The following is a 19345-nucleotide window of genomic DNA, read 5'->3' on the forward strand; positions in this document are numbered from 1 at the left end:
TCACCCAGAAGGTGGTGGGCAGTTTAGAACTCACTGCTTGAACGGGTGGTAGAGGCAGAAACCCTCAACGCTTTTAAAAATTATTTGGATATTCACTTGAGGTGCCATAACGTACAAGGCTGCGGACCAAGACCAAAAGTGGGATTAGGCTGGATAGCTCTGTTTTCGGCCAGCACAGGCACGATGGTCCGAATGGCCTCCTGGGCTGTAAATTTCTATGGTTCTATAACCCAGAGGGTGAAATGTGACATGTCAAATGATATATGTTTATTGTTCCAAACAAAAAAACCTTTACAGAAAGGGAGGGGACAATGTAGAGTTCTCGTTCAGAAAGTGGTGTTGAGACAGACTCCTTAAATTATTTTTAAATGGTCATATAGGGACCTTGCAACAGAAATATTAAATATAAAAACAAGCGTACAGTGGTTATGTTACTGGACTAGTAATCCAGAGTCATAGGTTCAAATCCCGCCACAGCAGCTGGGGAATTTAAATTCAATTTATGAAATAAAATCTGGAATTTAAAAAAATAATTTCAGTAATGGTGGCCATGAAACTACTGGATTGTTGTAAAAATGCATCTGGTTCACTAGTGCCCTTTCGGGAAGGAAACCCGCCGTCCTTACCCAGTCTGGCCGCAATGTGACTCCAGACCCACAACAATGTGGTTGATTCTTAAATCACCCTCAAATGGCCTAGCAAGCCACTCAAGGCAGCTCACCACCACCTTCTCAAGGGCAATTAGGGATGCCCACATCATGAACGGAAAAAAAAATTATATGATGAGCGAGAGGAAAGTCACCTGTTTCTGTAGTTTAAGATACTAATGATTTAGTGAAGAATTTCTGCCTTGGGATCTTTCACAATGTTACAAAAAAACCTAAAATAATTCTCCTGGCCGATATCCACTTTGTAAAGTTTCTCTGCGATATTTACATGTAAATCAGACAACTGTCAGAAGAGGGCAGAATGAACTTACTCTACACATGAATGGACTGTCTTCTAGTGAGGTTTAACATTTCCTATCACTATAAAAATAGGGGTCAAAAAGCTTCCAGCTCAGTAAAGTTAACATTCTCTTATTAATCTGAACACCATTTTGTCAACAAAATTCAGTATTTCACAAGTCAAGGGTGTCCCAGACATGAATTGTATCCACCTCACCAATTCACTGTAAAAAATGTCATAAAACAGACAATTTAGTGACTAGGGGACAGACTAGAAATTAGAATCAGGACACACTTGTACACGGAAAGTGTGGGAGAAGTTTGGAACTCTTCTGCAAACGGCAGTTGATGCCAGCTCAACTCTTCATTTAAAATCAGATTGATATCCTTTAATAAAAATCTAAGGGATATGGGACTAAGGTGGGTATTTGGAGTTAGGTCACAGATTGACCATGATCTCATTGAATGGTAGAATGGACTCAAGGGGCTAAATGTCCTTCTCCTGTTGCGATGACAACCCCTCAAATACAGTGAATGATCAATAATTTAAACTGATAGTCGGACTAACTACTTACAATACAATCCTGGGGGCCTGTTGAGGGGAAGCTGGGGATATAAAGAAACTTCAATCTGTGCTCACAAAAAAAAAACAGGTGATTTAACTCTGTAGGATTTGAATTTCACAAGCACTGGGCTCCCCATTCCTCACACTCTCACTGTGCCTGTACCCGATGGGCACAAAATTGCTCCACCCCCCCACATTCACCTTTACACTGAGCATTTGAAATCTACCTGGAGCCCCACCCCCACAAAACAAGAATCTTCACACCAGGGGCCGAGATCTTCAATCTTGGAAGAGAGTTCCAAGTCCACTGACTTTCAATCCTATTGATGTTTGGACAATGAGCTCCAAACAGGAAAGTTCAACTGGAGTTTGGAGCCCGTGTGGGGATTAGTGTGATCAATGGCCACAGAGCACCAAGGGAATGATTGGGCCGTCAACCAGCCGGCACCAGTACCTCAGGCCAGTCCCACTGTCCCTTCAGAGCTCATTGACCTGCACAATGAGGGCCTGGCAAGCCTTCACCCATTGCTGCAGCCATCCCCGGACTGGGCCTGGATACACTATTAACAGCCATTCTGCCACTAGTTACAGAGTGCGGAGTATTACTAACACAGTATTGAGCACTCATTGTCTGTCTCCAGTCAACAACATGCAGTGAGAAATGAGCAACCAGCCATTAGAAGATACAAGTAGTCACTGCTTTATTGGTCATTTGATAACTAGTTGAACTGGGTTTGCTTGTGTTTCCTGTACAGGAACAAGGCGATCAAAGAAGCAGAGATCAGAGAGACAGCGGTCACAGTCAGGGCCAGGATCAGGACCACCTCAGACTCCACACCTAAAAAGGAACAAGAAACCAATGGTCAGTGAAGGAAATACTGAGGAGAAAATGGAAACTAGCAGTCGGCCAACTCACCACCTGGAGACCTCTCCTGCATCCTTTGCTCAACCTCATTAAGGGACTCAGTTGCCAGCTCTGTCACATCAGGATCCAGGATAACCAGGGGTCCAAGTGAGGCCTCACCCTCCCACTTCAATTCAGCATCACTCTCTGCAATATCAAACATTCCAGTTAGAGAGGGTAAAGGGTGACCTCCAACAATAAAGAGGATCAATGTCCTACCAGGTCCAGATACAAGATCCCTCCTTCCTCTGGAATAAAGTCGGAATTCCCTCGTGACACTGCAGTTGCCCAGTTGACAACAGGCACACACGTCATTGGTCGATTCTTCCAATGAGGTCCATCTAAACCAGAGAATCAGTTTATCAACCAGGTTGTCCATCACCCTTTAATACAACACATCCCTGAACGAGAGAGGGAACTTACCTATTCTGGAAAGTACAAGCTTTGTTCATGGTATCTCTCCGATCCACTGCAGCAACTTTCAGGTGACAGGTGATGAAAATCTGAGGGACACATTCAATACAAGTTGTTATTTAGTGACCTCCTCCCAACATGGGGAACCCAATGTTTGGCTTCCTCTTACCAAGGAACGGTCATCTCCAAAGAAGCGGAACGCATCCAGGTCAAACTGGAGTTTGTCCAGCTCACGTTCACCTCTTGGCAACACAAAGGTTGAAAAGGAGTCCTCAGCTTTGCTGTCCAGGAGGCAACTGAAGAAAGATTAAAAAAGGGACAAAGAGAATTAAGTGACCCTATTGAGACATAACCAGCTGGAGAAAGCAGAGAGCTCCTTACCCATGGTAGTCAATGATGTTGTATCTTGGGGTGGAATCCTTGTCTGGGCTCAATGTAGCTGCACAGCTGTCAATGTAGAGCTTCAAGGGCATGTGGTTGGTCATTGAAACAGAGGCCTCAATGTGAATGAGGTCACCCAGGTAGTAGACAGTCGAGGTGCGCTCTGTCAGCCAGTCATCTGAAGTACAAGAGGACAAGGGTTGGAAACAGTGGGTGTAACTCCCAGTGGGAGATGACAGAAAAGCACTCCCCATCCACCCATCACATACCGTTCATAAGACGCAGTGAGAATAACAGAAGCCCTTCTCCAGACTTGGTCGAGCTAAATGGGATCCAGGTGGGCTTGATAGGGTCACTGCTCACATTGCCCTTCCTGGAAGGACAGGAGTGTAATTTCAGGACAACGTCAAAGAACTGCACCTGCTGTAGACCTTATTTGCCACAGAGTAAAGATTCTTACCTAAAATAGTGGCACTCAATGGGAATGATTGCTCCATTAGTTCTCACAATGACAGATCCACGAGCATTTGGGGTGTGGTTCAGGTGGGTGGTGTAGACCAGGAAATCTCCAGCCATCTGAAAGACATCAGGTTAAGGAATGAAGAGCTGGTCTCATTGGACAAAAGCTATTTCTGGTCATTTTCCTGCCCTGTTAAGCAGCAGTTTGAGGGGTTTCAGCTGCTCCTTAATGACACATGATTGAAGCAGCTCCACCATTGGTTGAAGTTGCCTGGAGCAGCCTCTGTCACTCTGCTCAGTCCACCTTCTATTACAGGGGACTTCAGGCCTGCAGTCAGAAACCCTGAAATGATTGGCACTGCCAGATTTGATGAGCATTCTTTCCATATAGAATAGAGCTTTCACCTTAAGGGGCTTCAAGTTACCCCTGATATGGAGCACAAAACACAACATCACTTTTAAACCTCATGTGTCCATTAAATCAAGGGGATTGGCAGGTGTAATAACCAAAAGTGGAGTTCCCCTTTAATGCATTGCATCCCAATTATTATTCCACTTGTTTCATCTTTCAAGAGAAGTCTCAACAGGAACTTCCACACTGAACATTCATTGACCACAAGTTAAGGCAACAGGCCTGAATATCCACAGGAAGGAACGGAAAAGATAAATCAATTGAGGCACAAAAGAACAGAGTGGTTTGGAGAAATGTCGGTGAAGGTTCAAGGTCAATAGAATTGAATCTCAGAGTTAGAGAGTAGTAATGACCCATTTAAGAAAGATGCAGTCCCTCAGTGACAAGTTGAAGTTCTTTTTAAATGTAAAGCTAAGATAGACATGGCAACATAAAGAAGTAGTTTCACACAGGGTGATATTTAACAGTGGGCAAGAATTTATACACAGATTTCATTCAGGGATCTCCTCAGTGGCTGGAGTTTCACCCAATGTTAATGAGTTCAGAGTGGGCAGTAATCGACACAGTGAAATTGGAGCAAGAGTTGAGGAATCACATTACCTGCAATCTGCTGCCACATTCATGGAGCCCATAGTCAAAGAGGACAGTGTGGTTCTGAGAGTAGATCCCAGTTGGCCGACAACCTGCTGTCCCCAGGGTCAGGTCAGCAGCTTTAATCAGGTGCCTGGTTCTAAATAAATCCATATCCACCCTCACCAGCAGGTTCTGCTCTCCACACTGCACCATCACAGTCTGCAGTGGAGACAGACTTCTCCCCTCAGACACACTGAAATGGGAATCAAAGGGAGGAACAGGGGGAGGGACTCTCTGGGGCACAGGGGTGGGTTTTACTCTTCTCCATGGAAATCTCTGCCCTCTAAACTGTTGCCAAATATCAGAGCAACAAACCACTCCAACTAACACCAGCACTGGGAACAAACCTCTCACTACAAAATCCCCCATGATACCAAACAACTCAACTATCACTTTACCCACCAACCAGCACCTTTTATACAAAACCTGCAGTCACCTGACTCCAATTGTCCCAGGATAAACGAGAAAACTAGACGAAACTGGAGTGCATCCTGGATATCCACAGGTCCAGGATGCTTGCGGTCCACGGGGGCGGTCGCTCGGCCTGTCTGCCTCTCTTCCGCGGAATGCTCCGCGCCCGGGTGGCCCTGGAGATGGAGCACGCGGTGTCTGCCGGTACGCTTGAGGCTTTCCGCGACCGGTGGGCACCGCAGGGGCTGGAGTGCATCCTGGACGAGGCGAATAAAGTTTTAATTTGAAAAATTGGTTTTGGTTTCTTTGCGTTTTTAGTTTGTAAGCACACCCACACCCCCCCTTCTTATAAAAGGGGGGCCTAATTTGGAAGAAAACAAAAAAAAAGGATTGACCCCGCGGTCTGGACTCTCAACAAAAAAGAAAAAAAAAAGAAAAAAAAAACCTTTTTCTCTTATCTTTTCCGTGCCTTCTCGTGGATATTCACCTGTTGCCTTAACTTGCGGTAAAAAAAAAGGGGAAAAAAAAGAAAAAAAAACAAGAAGAAAAAAACAGAGCGGATTGAGTGATAGAGAGAGACACCAGCAGAGGGAGGTAGAGAGCGGTGTAACTGAGTACAGAGATACAATTGTAAACAATTTTACAACACCAAGTTATAGTCCAGCAATTTTATTTTAAATTCACAAGCTTTCGGAGGCTTCCTCCTTCCTCAGGTGAACGATGTGGAAATACAGAGATACAGAGATACAGAGAGACACCAGCAGAGGGAGGTAGAGAGCGGTGTAACTGAGTACAGAGATACAGACAGACACCAGCAGAGGGAGGTAGAGAGCAGTGTAACTGAGTACAGAGATACAGAGAGACACCAGCAGAGGGAGGTAGAGAGCGGTGTAACTGAGTACAGAGATACAGAGAGACACCAGCAGAGGGAGGTAGAGAGCAGTGTAACTGAGTACAGATGACACCTCTCTGTCTGAACACGGTGATTGCCTTGGCAACGGGCAGTTGCAGGGGCAGTCTGTAAACACCATGTATTATTCAATATGTATAAATGCGTAGGCTTCAAGGAGATCTTGAAACATTTACCTGAGGAAGGAGAAAATCTCCGAAAGCTTGTGAATTTAAAATAAAATTGCTGGACTATAACTTGGTGTTGTAAAATTGTTTACAATTGTCAACCCCAGTCCATCACCGGCATCTCCACATACAGAGATACAGAGAGACACCAGCAGAGGGAGGTAGAGAGCGGTGTAACTGAGTACAGAGATACAGAGACACACCAGCAGAGGGAGGTAGAGAGCGGTGTAACTAAGTAAAGAGAGACAGCGAGACACCAGCAGAGTGTCCAGGAAACAAACCTTTTATCTGAAGTCTGAGGCGAGATCTAAACTGCACAGATGTAAGGAATCTTACAACACCAGGTTATAGTCCAACAGTTTTATTTGAAAATCACAAGCTTTCGGAGCTTACCTCCTTCGTCAGGTGAGTGAAGGTTTTTAGAACCCTTCACTCACCTGACGAAGGAGGTAAGCTCCGAAAGCTTGTGATTTTCAAATAAAACTGTTGGACTATAACCTGGTGTTGTAAGATTCCTTACATTTGTCCACCCCAGTCCATCACCGGCATCTCCACATCATGGCTACGATAAACTGCACAGAGTACAGGAAGCATTACTGTTTTACCTGCCCTGTGAGTGTTTCATTTGACAGTGTAGAGCGAGCTTCATTCTGCATATAACCCGTGCTGTCCCTTCCCTGGAAGTGTTTGATGTCAATGTAGAGGAAGTTTTGCTCTCTATCTAACCCGTGTTGTAACTGCCCTTCTGCAACTGGAAAGTTTCTCCCTTGCTCCATCAAAACACTTCATGATTTTAAACACCTCTATCAAATCTCCCCTTTACGTTCTCTGCTCCAAGGAGAACAGCCCCAGTTTCTCCAGTTTCTCCACATTACTGAAGTCCCTCATTTCTGATACAATTTTAGTAATTCTCTTCTGCACCCTCTCTAAGGCCTTGACATCCTTTCTAAAGTTTCGTGCCCAGAATTGAACACAATACTCCAGCTGAGGCCTAACCAGTGTTTTATTAAGGTTTAGTATCAATTCTTTGCTTTTGTATTCAATGCCTCCATTAATAAAGGAAGGGCCCCATTTGCTTTCTTAACAGCCTTCTCAACTTGTCCTGCCACCTTCAAAGATTTGTGTAACTACACCCCCAGGTCTCTCTATTCCTCCACTCCATTTAAAATTGTTCTATTTAGTTTATATTGCCTCTCCTCATTCTTCCTACGAAAATGTATCACTTCACAATTCTCTGCATTAAATTTCATCTGCCATGTTTCTGCCCATTTCACCAGTCTGTCTATGTCCTCCTGAAGTCTGTTACTATCCTCCACATTGTTTATTACATTTCTGAGTTTCGTGTCATCTCCAAATTTTGAAATTATACCCTGTGCACCCAAGTCGCAGTCATTAATATATATCAAAAAGAGCAGTGGTCCTAATACCGAGCCCTGGGGGACACCACTGTACACTTGCCTCCAGTCTGAAAAACAACCGTTCACCATTACTCTCTGTTTTCTGCCCCTTTGCCAATTTTCTATCCAAGCTGCCATTGTCCGTTTAATCCCATGGGCTTCAATTTTGCCAACAAGTCTATTATGTGATACTTTATCCTCCCTTAATCTCTCCCTGCATAGAAACTCCCCGACCCATATTCATGGCCACCCCCTCGACCTTGCCATCTCACGTGGCCTCTCTACTCCCGATCGTGTCAATCATGGATAAGGACATCTCTGATCACTTCCTTGTATCCCTCTCCACCCACATGGAATCATAGAATCACAGAAAGGTTACAGCACGGAAGGAGGCCATTCGGCCCATCGAGTCCATACCAGCTCTATGCAAGAGCAATCCATGTCGTCCCACTCCCCCAATGCACATCACAGAATGAACTCAGGAATCCCACGCCACTTTCTATGAGCGGTAACAGGCTGCGGTTATGGTGCAGACCGGGACCCAGGGCTGAGGCTGTGGTCATCAGTTACTCTGGGAATGGCACTGTCTGGTTCATGACTAGCCGGGGGTGAGAGTAACACCAGGGAATCAGGCAGGTGTTCAGAAGGGTGTGGGTTCCAGCTCCCGTTCCAGGACTGGGACACATGATCCAGACTGACTGTGTCGTTCTGAGAGGGAGCTGCATCGTGAGAGGTGCTGTCCTTTGAATGAGGTGTTTAATGGGGGTCCCTTCTTTCTGCTCCGAGGTGTAAAAGATCCCGTGACAATTTGTGAAGAGCCGTGTCTCGTTCCTTGTCTCACTGAGACTCTCAGTTAATTGGTCTGTTCTCTCCACAGATTCGGCCTGACTCGCTGAGTTTTTCCAGAATATTATGTGAGTGTTTCACTGAGACTCGTGTTTTACAGTGAATGATAAAAGGATTGTAGTCAAACACTTGGCCATGAGCTGCTGAGTGACCTGTCTTGGACATTGTTGCTTTTAGTGCACTGTCCCTTTAAGAGCTGTGGTCTGCCTCATTTCTCAGTGTGATTGTGGGTCTGACACAGAAGCGAGGGAGGAAGCAGCAGCCACAGCCCGGACTGCAGGCAAATTGCGAGGCTGGGACTAAAAATCTATTGCGCCCACACCGGGAGTCGAACCCGGGCCGCCTGGGTAAAAGCCAGGACTCCTAACCGCTAGACCACCTGGGAACTGAAGGGCTGATCAGCAGGAAGGGCACTGAGACTACACCCAGAAGGTTTAATGGAGGTTCACGATTATGACAGGTTTTGATACAGCAAATAAGGAGAAACTGTTTCCAGTGATGGAAGGGTTAATAACCAGAGGACACAGATTTAAGATCGATGGGCAAAAAAGCCACGGGCGGGGGAATGAGGAGAGATTTTTTTACGCAGCGAGTTTTTATGATCGGGAACGCACTGCCTGAAAGGGCGGTGGAAGTGGGTTCAATCGTAACTTTCAAAAGGGAATTGAGTGAATAGTTGACATGAAAAAATTTGGAGAGATATGGGGAAAGAGCAGGGGAGTGGGACTAACCCACTTCCTTCTGTGTTCATCCCTGGAAAAAACTCTCCCCCAGGTCACTTACAACAGCACTTTCAAATTCCTAACTGTCCAGCCTTTGGCCCTCCATTCACCACAACATTTCTGCAGCTACCCATCTGCTCGATCAGACCCTCACCTCCATCTTTGATGCCCTTCTCCCCATTAAAACCATTCCTCTTCTCTCACCCTGGTCGATACTCTTGGTACTGCCCTCATTTCCACTCCTGTGAGCCGAAGGGACGCAGACTTGAACATTTATGGTGGACAACTGGTTAACCATTCATCACCAGATCTGGCTGGACCACATAAAGCACTATCGGGTCCTGCTCTCCTCTGACAAAACTGCTCACTATTCCAGGATCATCCTGGAATGTAAAGATAACCCCCGGCTTCTCTTCTCCACTACAAACCATCTTCTTACACTCCCCTCGCCCCTATCTTCTGAAACATCTCAATTAGATCACCCCTTAACCTCCTATACTCAAGGGAATAAAAGTCTCGTCGACAAGACCTGTCCTCATAATTTAACCCTTTTAGCCCCGGTATCATTCTGGTGAATCTGTTCCACACCCAGTCAAAGCCAATATGTCCCTCCTGGGGTACGGTGCCCAGAACTGAACGCATTTCTCCAGATGTGGTCTAACCAGAGCTTTATGCATCTGTATCATAACTTCCACCCTTTGTATTCCAGCCCCTTGAGATGAAGGCTCACATTCCATTAATTATTTTTTGTACCTGTCCACTAGTTTTTCGTGATTTCTGGAGATGGACCCCTGAACCTCTCTGCTCCTCCATAGTTCCTAGTTTCTCGTCATTTAGAAAATACTCTGATTTATCTTTTTAATGTTCTAAGTGGATTGTATCACAATTCCCCACATTGAACTCCATCTCCCACAGTTTTACCCTCTCATTTAATCATCAATGTCCCTTCACTACTTCCTGCTCCCATCTACACTATTTACTGCGCCACCAAACTTGCTGGTTTAAGGGTGAAAACTGCCCTCCGCTTCACTGTAAGTGCAAGAGACAACTTTGTAGATGCCGTGTAGTGTTGCAGACCGGCTCGTTGGACCTGCTCGTTTCATCTCATCTCATTTTCAGCAAACCGGAATATTCCTGAAATAGAGGATGGTGAATCACAGCTCGAGAAACCGATCCCCTCGACCAATGGGGACTGCGCCTTCCAACAAATAGGCATTGATGGGGCAAAGTGAGTCTGCTGCTCAGAAATAATACAGCACAGATCATCACTCGTGCAAGCTTCATACCCTTTAGTTTGGAAAAGTAAACTGATGGGAGACAGCTGCTGTCGTGAATGGGTTTCCAAAACTCAAATCAAATGGATTTGTCCTGTGTTGTGAATTACTATTTGTCTGATTCAGGTCATCAGAGCAGTGGGGACTGCATTTTGTACATTCCGAATACCAATGCCCTGTCACGTGAGCCTGTCGTTCTATTCCCGTTCCAAGTCCTCTTTTAAATTTCGATGACTTCCCCGAAATTTGCTTGGAGGACTGTTCGAATCGCAGTCCAGCCCTTCCCACTGTCGCATCCTCTAAATCTCCACCCAGGATTTTCACTGGTGCAACTTTCATCAACTTGGGCTACTTTTTAATTTCAAAAGCAAAGTGCTGCGGATGCTGGAAATCTGAACTATAAACAGAAAATGCTGGATACACTCAGCCGGTCAGGCAGCATCTGTGGAGCGAGTTCTGATGAAAGGTCACCGACCTGAAACATTCCCTCTGTTTCTCTCTCCACAGAGGCTGTCTGACCTGCTGAGAGTTCGCAACATTTTCTGCTTCTACTTTTTAATTTGTTCTTTGCATTCACTGTGCCGATACGTTACTCGACCCACTGCGCGGCATCTGGTGGTTTGGATTCGGGGCTCTCACCACCGCGGTGTGGGTTTGATTCCTGGTCAGGGAAATAATTTTCACAAAACAATTATGAATTTTAATAAATGAACACATGAAACTCTGTGAAAGATGAATGATTGTTGTAATCGCCATGAATGAAGCGATAACTTTCTGCAGACTGACTGACGGAAATACTAACATGGTTACCGAGTGACACGTGGGGAAGTTATTGTGTTTTGCATTTGATGAATTTTCATCCGTTCTCATTTTAAAGACTGTATTTTAAGAGAGTGGTTAAAATGTTCAGTGTTTATGACACCAGGAATGTGGTGCAGCCGTTGTTAAATTTAACAGGAAAAGCCAATTATCTCCCACTTTTCACAAGAGCAAATTCCCAAATAATATTCCCACCTGGGAACCTTTCGCGTGTGAGGAAAACGCGATAACCGCTACACTCTGGAAACCGCTGCTCATGTTAATTCAATTGTGTGACTCCTCCATGAAACAACATCACTCCTGTCCCACACTAAAAGCTCTCAATCCTTCCCTTTCACAAACATTTCACTGATCAAAACTTCACAAGTCACACAGGAAAAAGTCTTCATTCCAAAATCATTGAACTCCCGAAGGAGCTGCGGGGACAGACTGAGCAAACCTGCGTTCAGTCGTCAAAGGCGGTGTGTGAAGGGTGTGGGTGTGTTGTCATCCTGAGAGACAGCGACAGGCCCGTGACACAGAGCGAAGGCAGGAACTGAGAAATGTGGCCATTCAGGTCCATAAATAGGCAGACACTCAGCCCCAGTCATTCATTCCGACACACGGTCCGGTAGTTAGTCAGTCAGTCGGGTCGGGAGGCCTGCAGACAGCAAACAAAGAGCCAGAGAATAAAGCAGAGACTCAATCAGACGGATAAACCGGGAGACAGACAGACAGACAGTGAAGCGGGCAGGGGCTCAGCCTTGCAGATAAGCAGACTGTATCCTTTGCCTTTGACCCTGATTTGTCAGTAATAATTTAAAACCGCTTCTGGTTCGGTCCCTTCCTTTAATCCTGTACAGCAGCAGTGACAAAAACTTTGTGGATTTGAGGGTTGAGCCGAATCCGAGTCAGTTCCCGGTCCCCGGGAGAAATTCCCCAATTCCTGGGCACTTTGTATCAATCAGCAGTTAGCAGCAAAAAGTGTTATTAATGGGAGTAGTGGGACTGAGAAATACTGAAACAGCCGACACCCTGTAAAACAGAGCTCCAAGTATCGGTTTAAATAAAGTTCTGAACTGACAGAGCGGAGGGCAGATGAGGATTGAATTAAATCCCAATTCACTGAATCTAAACAAGGTTTAAAGAAGTGAATCTGTCCGGAGTGGGATTCCTGGGCCTGTGTGTGAGCTGCACCTGGATCGGTCCCGTTCAGTAAAGAGAGACCGGCAGGCGGCTCCCAGACACGGCTCAGGCCGGGACCGGCAGCTCTCCGCCGGCAGCGGCTGGATTAGAGAGCGGGGATCCTGAGCTGTTGTTGAGGCGGTCTGGCTGCTGCTGCTTCCGCCTCTCGCCCTCCGAGAGTCCCGGCGGCGGTCGGTACCGATCTCCCTCCTCTGGATCCGGATCCACCTCCTGTCGCAACTGACAGCGTCTGATTCCCGATCAGAAAACTGAGAGTTCGAATCAGGTCGGGATCACAGCATTTTCACAGTGGCTCAGGGTCCTGGGACTGGTTTTATATCAGTGTTTGAGGGATGGGCTGTTCAGGTTTTATGCGATAATAGTGATCAGAATTAAGTTTGATGCTTAAAATACTTTTTTTTCTGTTACTTACTATTTACACACTCATCAGTTTCAGACAGAAACGGGTAACAATGTTTAAGGGATGTGATGTGCAGCCTCATCTCCCATCCTTTAAGTCCAAGGTCGCAGACTTGAAAATTTATGGCGGACAACTGGTTCAGCCATTCATCGCCAGATCTGGCGGGAACACTTAAAACACCATCAGGTCCTGCTCTCTGCCAAAACTGCTCACTATTCCAGGATCATCCTGGAATGTAAAGATAACCCCGGCTTCTCTTCACTGCAAACCGGTTTCTTAAACCCCTCTCCCCTGCCCCTCCACCCTCACCTCCAACAACAAGTGCGAGGAGCTCATGGACTTCTTTGTCACTAATACTGAGACCATCCGTTCAGCTGCCTCTGCCGTTTCCCTCCCTTCCCCCACCCACAAGCTAAACTTCCCCTAAGGTTCCCCCTGCCCCAGCCCTGAACTCACATCTTTCTCTAGTTTTTCTCCTATCTCCCCTCTTGCCCTCTCTGAGCTCATCTTGACCATGAGACCCACCCCCTACTCCTTCGACCCTATTCACACCAAACTACTGACCACCCAACTTCCCTTCCTGGCCACCATGTTAGCCCGATATTGTTAACGGTTCCCTCTCCTCAGGTACTGTCCCCCTCCCCTTCAAATCTGGCGTCATCACACCCTCCTCAAAAAACTCACCCTTGACCTCTCGGTCCTTGCAAACTACTGCCCCCATCTCCAACCGAGTTGAAAAGTGGGATCATTATATCAAATCGAGAGACTTTTCACCTCCCCCTCCAAATATTCAAACCACCGTTCAGGAGGAGAACCCCTCTGCTCGCTGACCAACATTGGCTCCCAGTCCACCAACATCTCAAATTTTAAATTCTCATCCTCGTGTTCAAATCCCTCCATGACCTCGCCCCTCCCGATCTCTGTAACCTCCTCCACCCCGACAACCCTCCGAGATCTCTGAGCTCCTCCAATTCAGGCCTCTTGCGCATCCACGATTTTCATCGCTCCACCATTGGCGGCCGTGCCTTCAACCGACTGGGCCCAAAGCTCCGGATTTCCCTCCCGAAACCTCCCCGCCTCTCTACCTCTCTCTCCTCCCTTAAGATGCTCCTTAAACGCTCTCTACTTGCTTAAAAACTGTTTAATCTTCAACCTTTTCCAGTTCTGACGAAGGGTCATCGACCTGAAACGTTAACTCTGTTTCTCTCTCCACAGACGCTGCCTGACTTGCTGATTATTTACAGCATTTTCTGTTTTTATTTCAGCTTTCCAGCATCTGCAGTATTTTGCTTCGAATATCTCCTTCTGTGGCTCGGGGTCAAATATTGTTTAAAAAAGCTCCTGTGAAGCGCCTTGGGACGTTTTGCTACCTGAAAGGCGCTATTTAAATAGTTCGGGCAGATCGCTTACCACTGACATGTGGCGCCGTGATCGTATAGTGGTTAGTACTCTGCGTTGTGGCCGCAGCAACCTCGGTTCGAATCCGAGTCACGGCATAGTGTGCGCTGCTCCTTTTATTCTCTCCCGCGCTTGTGAATATAATGCAACAATCGATCAATCCTAAATACGTGAAAAAAAAATTGTTTTTGGTGGCGAAAACCTATTTATTCCATCAAATCCCAGCACTCTCACATGCCTGTACTTGATGTTCCACAGTTCAAACCCGCCTCTTCTCCCAGCTTTTTCATCCTTCCACAATCAATAGGCCGCCTTTACTTTCCTCCTTCCATTTCATGGACACTTTCCTGCTCCATTGCCGACTCTAACATTCACTTTCACGATCTCACGCCTTGAAGTTTGTTCTGCTCCGACCGCTGTTTCTATTGGGCACATGTCCCATTCGCACCAATGTTCATTTGTGCCTTGAAACCAGTCGACACATTTCGATCTGCGTGACCGCTCGACAGACAAACACAAAAAAAGCAGGGCTGGTCTCTGGAAAGACAGCCGCCCGAATGTTCACGAAATTTACTTGGGGAATCTTGTGATCCAGGGGATGGTAACTGAAGAACTGGTTTTTGTTTTGATGCTTGTTGGCTCTTTTCTCTCAGCAGTTGAGGTGCGTGAGTGACGGGCAGCGCTACAGAGCTGCGAATGGCGGTTGAAAGGTTCACATTTGGCAAGTTGGGGCGGTGCAGTAAGATCGGAATTGTTCCGCCTTGATCTTAATAGTTCTGTTGAAACGTGCGATTAAATCGAGTATCGGATAAATGTAAAGAGCGCCTGTGGGGAAAAAGGAGCGATTACAGGCCATGAGCGGAAGGTCTTTCAAATTCTCGTGGCGCAGGACGCTGTGTGCGGAAACGGCAGATTTTAAAGCGCGTGTGTTGGAAAGTAAAGTGCGATCTTGTGTGTGAGAAGAGCACAAGAAAGTTGTTCTTGAAGCTGCGCCCTTGAGGCAAGTTGCAGGTTGTCAGGAAAACTGCTCCAGTGAAAGCTCAAAAATAAACCCAGAAACTGCTGGCAACACTCAGCAGGTCAGGTAGTATCTGTGGAGAGATACTCAAGTATTTATCCAATTCTCCTTTTAAAGTTACGATTGAATCGAGCTCCACCATCCATTAAGGCAGTGCGTTCCAGATCATAACAATTTGCTGTGTAAAAAAACCTGCTTATTTCCCTCTAGTTCTTTTGCCAATTATCTTAAATCTGCGTCCGTTGGTTGCCGACCCTCCCGCCAGTGGGTGAAGTTTCTCCTTATTTACTCGATCAAAACCCCTCTTAATTTTGAACACGTGGATTACTTCTACCCTTAACCTTCATTGCTCGAAGCAGAACAATCCCAGGTTCTCGAGTCTCTCCACACAACTAAACCCCATCCCTGGTATAATTCTGGTAAATCTCCTCTCCATCCTCTCCAAGACCTTGACATCCTTAATAAGTTATAGTGCCCAGAATTGGACACATTACTTCAGATGAGGCCTGAACAATGATTTATAAACGTTTAACATAACTTCCTTGTTTTTGTGCTCTATTTCTCTATTATTAAGCCAAGGAACCGGATGCTGTTTTAACGGTTTCACCAACTTGTGCTGCCACATTCAAAGATGTTGATGAAAACTGTCGAAACTTAACACTATACAAATGCATTAACACCCAAACAAGTAGTACAAGGAGAAACTTTATTGAACCCCAACTTGTATACAAGTGGATGTGCACCTCAAACAATGGTTGAGGGTGCAACTTCGCCGAGTCAATGAATCAGTTCATGTTTATACAATTCATGAGGCAACGCCCACCTGTTACAGAATATGGGCGTACACGTACATTCTTTATTGGCTCAGGTAGTTGGTCAATCAAGTAGTGAGCCAGCCACCGAACATCCATAGACATCACGTCGGCCTGAGCAGATGTCAGCTATTTTCTTTCTCTCTGCATTCCTGTTCCTTGTTATCAGTAAGGCTGGAGCCAGTCTCTAGGCTTCATGGCCATTCATCAACTCTATTATTATTATATTCTGTCCTTCTCTCAAGGAAGGCCTGGCTGTGCTAGGCCTAATTATCAACATACCAAGGCTCAAACGCAATTACACAATTGTGCTTACTTTGTGTTTGTGGCTAATCCTATCATGTGAGTTAATAAAGAGTTAATATGGTCAAGTATCCCGTCATGCACTTCCACAAAATTACCAGTAACACATTGGGTGAGAACGAATAACAGAGCACAGGCCGGGATGGCGGAGAGAGACAGAGACACGTGTTGTGATCTGTAACTTTTTATAAACACTTCAGTTTATTTCACTCCGTGTGCAACACCGTGCGATCTCCCCTGGTGTGTCAGGTTTCAGTGTTTTACAGAGTGTAATATATTGAATTGTCTCTTGGATCAGAAGGAGTGGTAGACGGGGGTCTGTGTGCGGAGGGTTCGGGGGGTGAGCTCTGATTCCCGCCCTCTTCTGGATTGTAAGGAGAAAAGAATGAATGAGAGAGAGAAGTGATGTGGGAGAAGGGATGATGGAAGAATTTGTCCGTGAACTTAATTAAAGTGGCCAAAAATAAGATAATATTAAGATATAATCAGCAGAACATTAATACAAGCTGTAAAACAAAAGAAAAATACTGCAGATGATGGAAATCTGAAGTAAAAACAGAAAATGCTGGAAATACTCAGCAGGTCAGGCAGCATCTGTGGAGAGAGTTCTGATGAAATGTCATCGGCCTGAAAGGATGTTTCTCTCTCCACAGATGCTGCCTGACCTGCTGAGTGTTTCCCGCATTTTCTGTTTTTATTATTAATATAACCTGAGCTCTCTCGAGCGTTCATTGGTCGATTCACTGATAAAGCTGGGAATTGAGGGGAAGCTGGTTCATGGCGAACCCCAGCTCTGAATCCCCCCGGCAGAGAGTTCAAGGAATGTTTAATATAAATGAGATTCAACGACAGTCTCAGAAAATCTCTCCTTGATGGTCGGTCTCATTCTCCCGAAGTGAGGAATGAGCGGGAGGGGTTATATTTTATTCCAAGAGGAAGTCTCAAAGTGCAGTTCACAGTGGGGCTGAAACAGCTGAATTGGGCGAGCGTTCAACAGAAAATGTAAAGGTTCCTGGTTCGATCCCGGGTTTCAGCAGTTTTCTGTTATTTTGTTTCTTCTTCTATGGGCCGATTCTCAAACATTTATTTACACTGACATTTTTACCCGACACTGAACGGTTGGGGATGGAATAGAGTGACATCAAGGATGTCTGTATTTAGCTTTTTTTCTCAATTTCCTTCTGCCTTTCTCTCTGGTTTTTGTTTCTCTCGGTGCCCGATGAACATTTGATTTGATGCATTTGTCCTAAACTGATGCCCTTTCCACATCTCAGGGCGGTCAGACACGCTCTGTCTGTCTGTTACTGCTTGTGACCATTAACGGGAACAGGCCGCGAGTTAAACATTTATCAGCAAACCGCCAGAGAGATAACACAGCGGGAATAAAACACATTGCCTCACATTGTTAGACACCGAGTGACACAGATTGGAATGTGTGTCAGTAAACAGACCCGGAAAACAGAGTCCGAGAAAGGAAAGAAATAGAGAGATAGAAAAGAGTCATAAAAAGAAAGAAAACCCTTTCTCCACCCCAACAACAACAACAACTTGCATTTATATCGCGCCTTTAACGGAGTAAAACGTCCCAAGGCGCTTCACAGGAGCGATTATCAAACAAAATGTGACACGGAGCCACATAAGGAGATATTCGGACAGGTGAGGTAGGTTTTAAGTGTCTTCAGGGAGGAGAGAGAGGTCGAGAGGCGGGGAGGTTTATGGAGGGAAATCCAGAGCTTTGGGCCCAGTCGGTTGAAGGCACGGCCGCCAATGGTGGAGCGATGAAAATCGTGGATGCGCAAGAGGCCTATTTTTTCATGCCCTCTCTTTGCTTTCCTATTTTCCTTTTTAATTTCACCAACGTTTAATGATTTCTCACCATTTAAAACATATTCTGTTCTTTTATTCTTCCCATCAAAGTGAATAACCTCACATTTCCACACATTATACTCCATCTGCCACCTCATTGCCCACTCACTTAACCTGTCTATATCCCTTTGCAGACATTTTGTGTCCTCCTCACAGCTTACTTTCCTGTCTATCTTTGTATCGTCAGCAAACTTGGACACATTGCACTCGGTCCCTTCATCTAAGTCGTTAATACAGATTGAAAATAGCTGACGCCCAAAAACGGCCGGCATTGCTCTCTGTTCAGTCAAGAGGAACTTCCCTGCCTGGAAATTGCTCCCAGCCTTGTTGAGGTGCAACACGTCCATCTTGTGCAGGTGTTTAATATTAATCAATGCACAACGAGGCCCTGGGAAAGCGAGTATCTCTCCACAGATACGACCTGACCTGTTGAGTGTTGCCAGCAGTTTCAGGGTTTATTTTTGTGCTTTCACTATCGCAGTTTTCCTGACAACCTGCAACTTGCCTCAAGGTCGCAGCTTCAAGAACAACTTTCTTGTGCTCTTCTCACACACAAGATCGCACTTTACTTTCCGACACACGCGCTTTAAAATCTGCCGTTTCCACACACAGCGTCCTGCGCCACGAGAATTTGAAAGACCTTCTGCTCATGGCCTGTAATCGCTCCTTTTTCCCCACAGGCGCTCTTTACATTTATCCTCGACTCGCTTCAATCTCACGCTTCAACAGAACTATTAAGATCAAGGCGGAACACTTCCGATCTTACTGCACCGCCCCAACTTGCCAAATGTGCACCTTTCAACCGCCATTCGCAGCTCTGTAGCGCTGCCCGTCGCTCACGCAACTCAACTGTTTAGAGAAAAGAGCCAACAACCATCAAAACAAAAACCAGTTCTTCAGTTACCATCCCCTGGATCATAAGATCACCCAAGTGAATTTCGTGAACATTCGGGCGGCTGTCTTTCCAGAGACCAGCCCTGCTTTCGTCGTGTTTGTCTGTCGAGCGGTCACGCAGATCGAAATGTGTCGACTGGTTTCAAGGCACAAATGAACATTGGTGCGAATGGGACATGTGCCCAATAGAAACAGCGGTCGGAGCAGA

At 45.9% G+C, this 19345-nt stretch overlaps 1 protein-coding gene and 1 non-coding gene across 2 annotated transcripts; one reads left to right on the plus strand and one right to left on the minus strand.

Annotated features, from left to right (window-relative positions):
• Positions 1-2188: 2188 nt before the first annotated feature.
• On the minus strand, positions 2189-5054 carry LOC137312163 (zona pellucida sperm-binding protein 3-like). The gene is made up of 9 exons (XM_067978848.1): positions 4683-5054; positions 3672-3787; positions 3481-3584; positions 3212-3389; positions 3000-3126; positions 2840-2919; positions 2636-2757; positions 2429-2563; positions 2189-2350 (listed from the first exon to the last, which is right to left on the minus strand). Exons 1-9 carry the CDS (start codon positions 4866-4868, stop codon positions 2232-2234), a joined length of 1167 nt encoding a protein of 388 aa, XP_067834949.1. The 5' UTR covers positions 4869-5054; the 3' UTR covers positions 2189-2231.
• Positions 5055-14270: 9216 nt separating this feature from the next.
• On the plus strand, positions 14271-14342 carry trnah-gug (transfer RNA histidin (anticodon GUG)). Its single transcript has one exon. It is a non-coding gene; the product is annotated as a tRNA-His (tRNA).
• Positions 14343-19345: the final 5003 nt, after the last annotated feature.

Source organism: Heptranchias perlo, unplaced genomic scaffold, assembly GCF_035084215.1.
Source record: "Heptranchias perlo isolate sHepPer1 unplaced genomic scaffold, sHepPer1.hap1 HAP1_SCAFFOLD_401, whole genome shotgun sequence".
Lineage (NCBI taxonomy): Eukaryota > Metazoa > Chordata > Chondrichthyes > Hexanchiformes > Hexanchidae > Heptranchias > Heptranchias perlo.

Bases quoted from the DNA above. Each gene is read 5' to 3' on its own strand.
- LOC137312163 (XM_067978848.1), bottom strand. From the start codon at position 4,868: ATGGTGCAGTGTGGAGAGCAGAACCTGCTGGTGAGGGTGGATATGGAT. The intron at 3,585-3,671 runs GTAAGAATCTTT...CTGTCCTTCCAG, and splicing joins ATTGAGTGCCACTATTTTAG to GAAGGGCAATGTGAGCAGTG. The intron at 2,920-2,999 runs GTAAGAGGAAGC...TGTGTCCCTCAG, and splicing joins TTGGAGATGACCGTTCCTTG to ATTTTCATCACCTGTCACCT.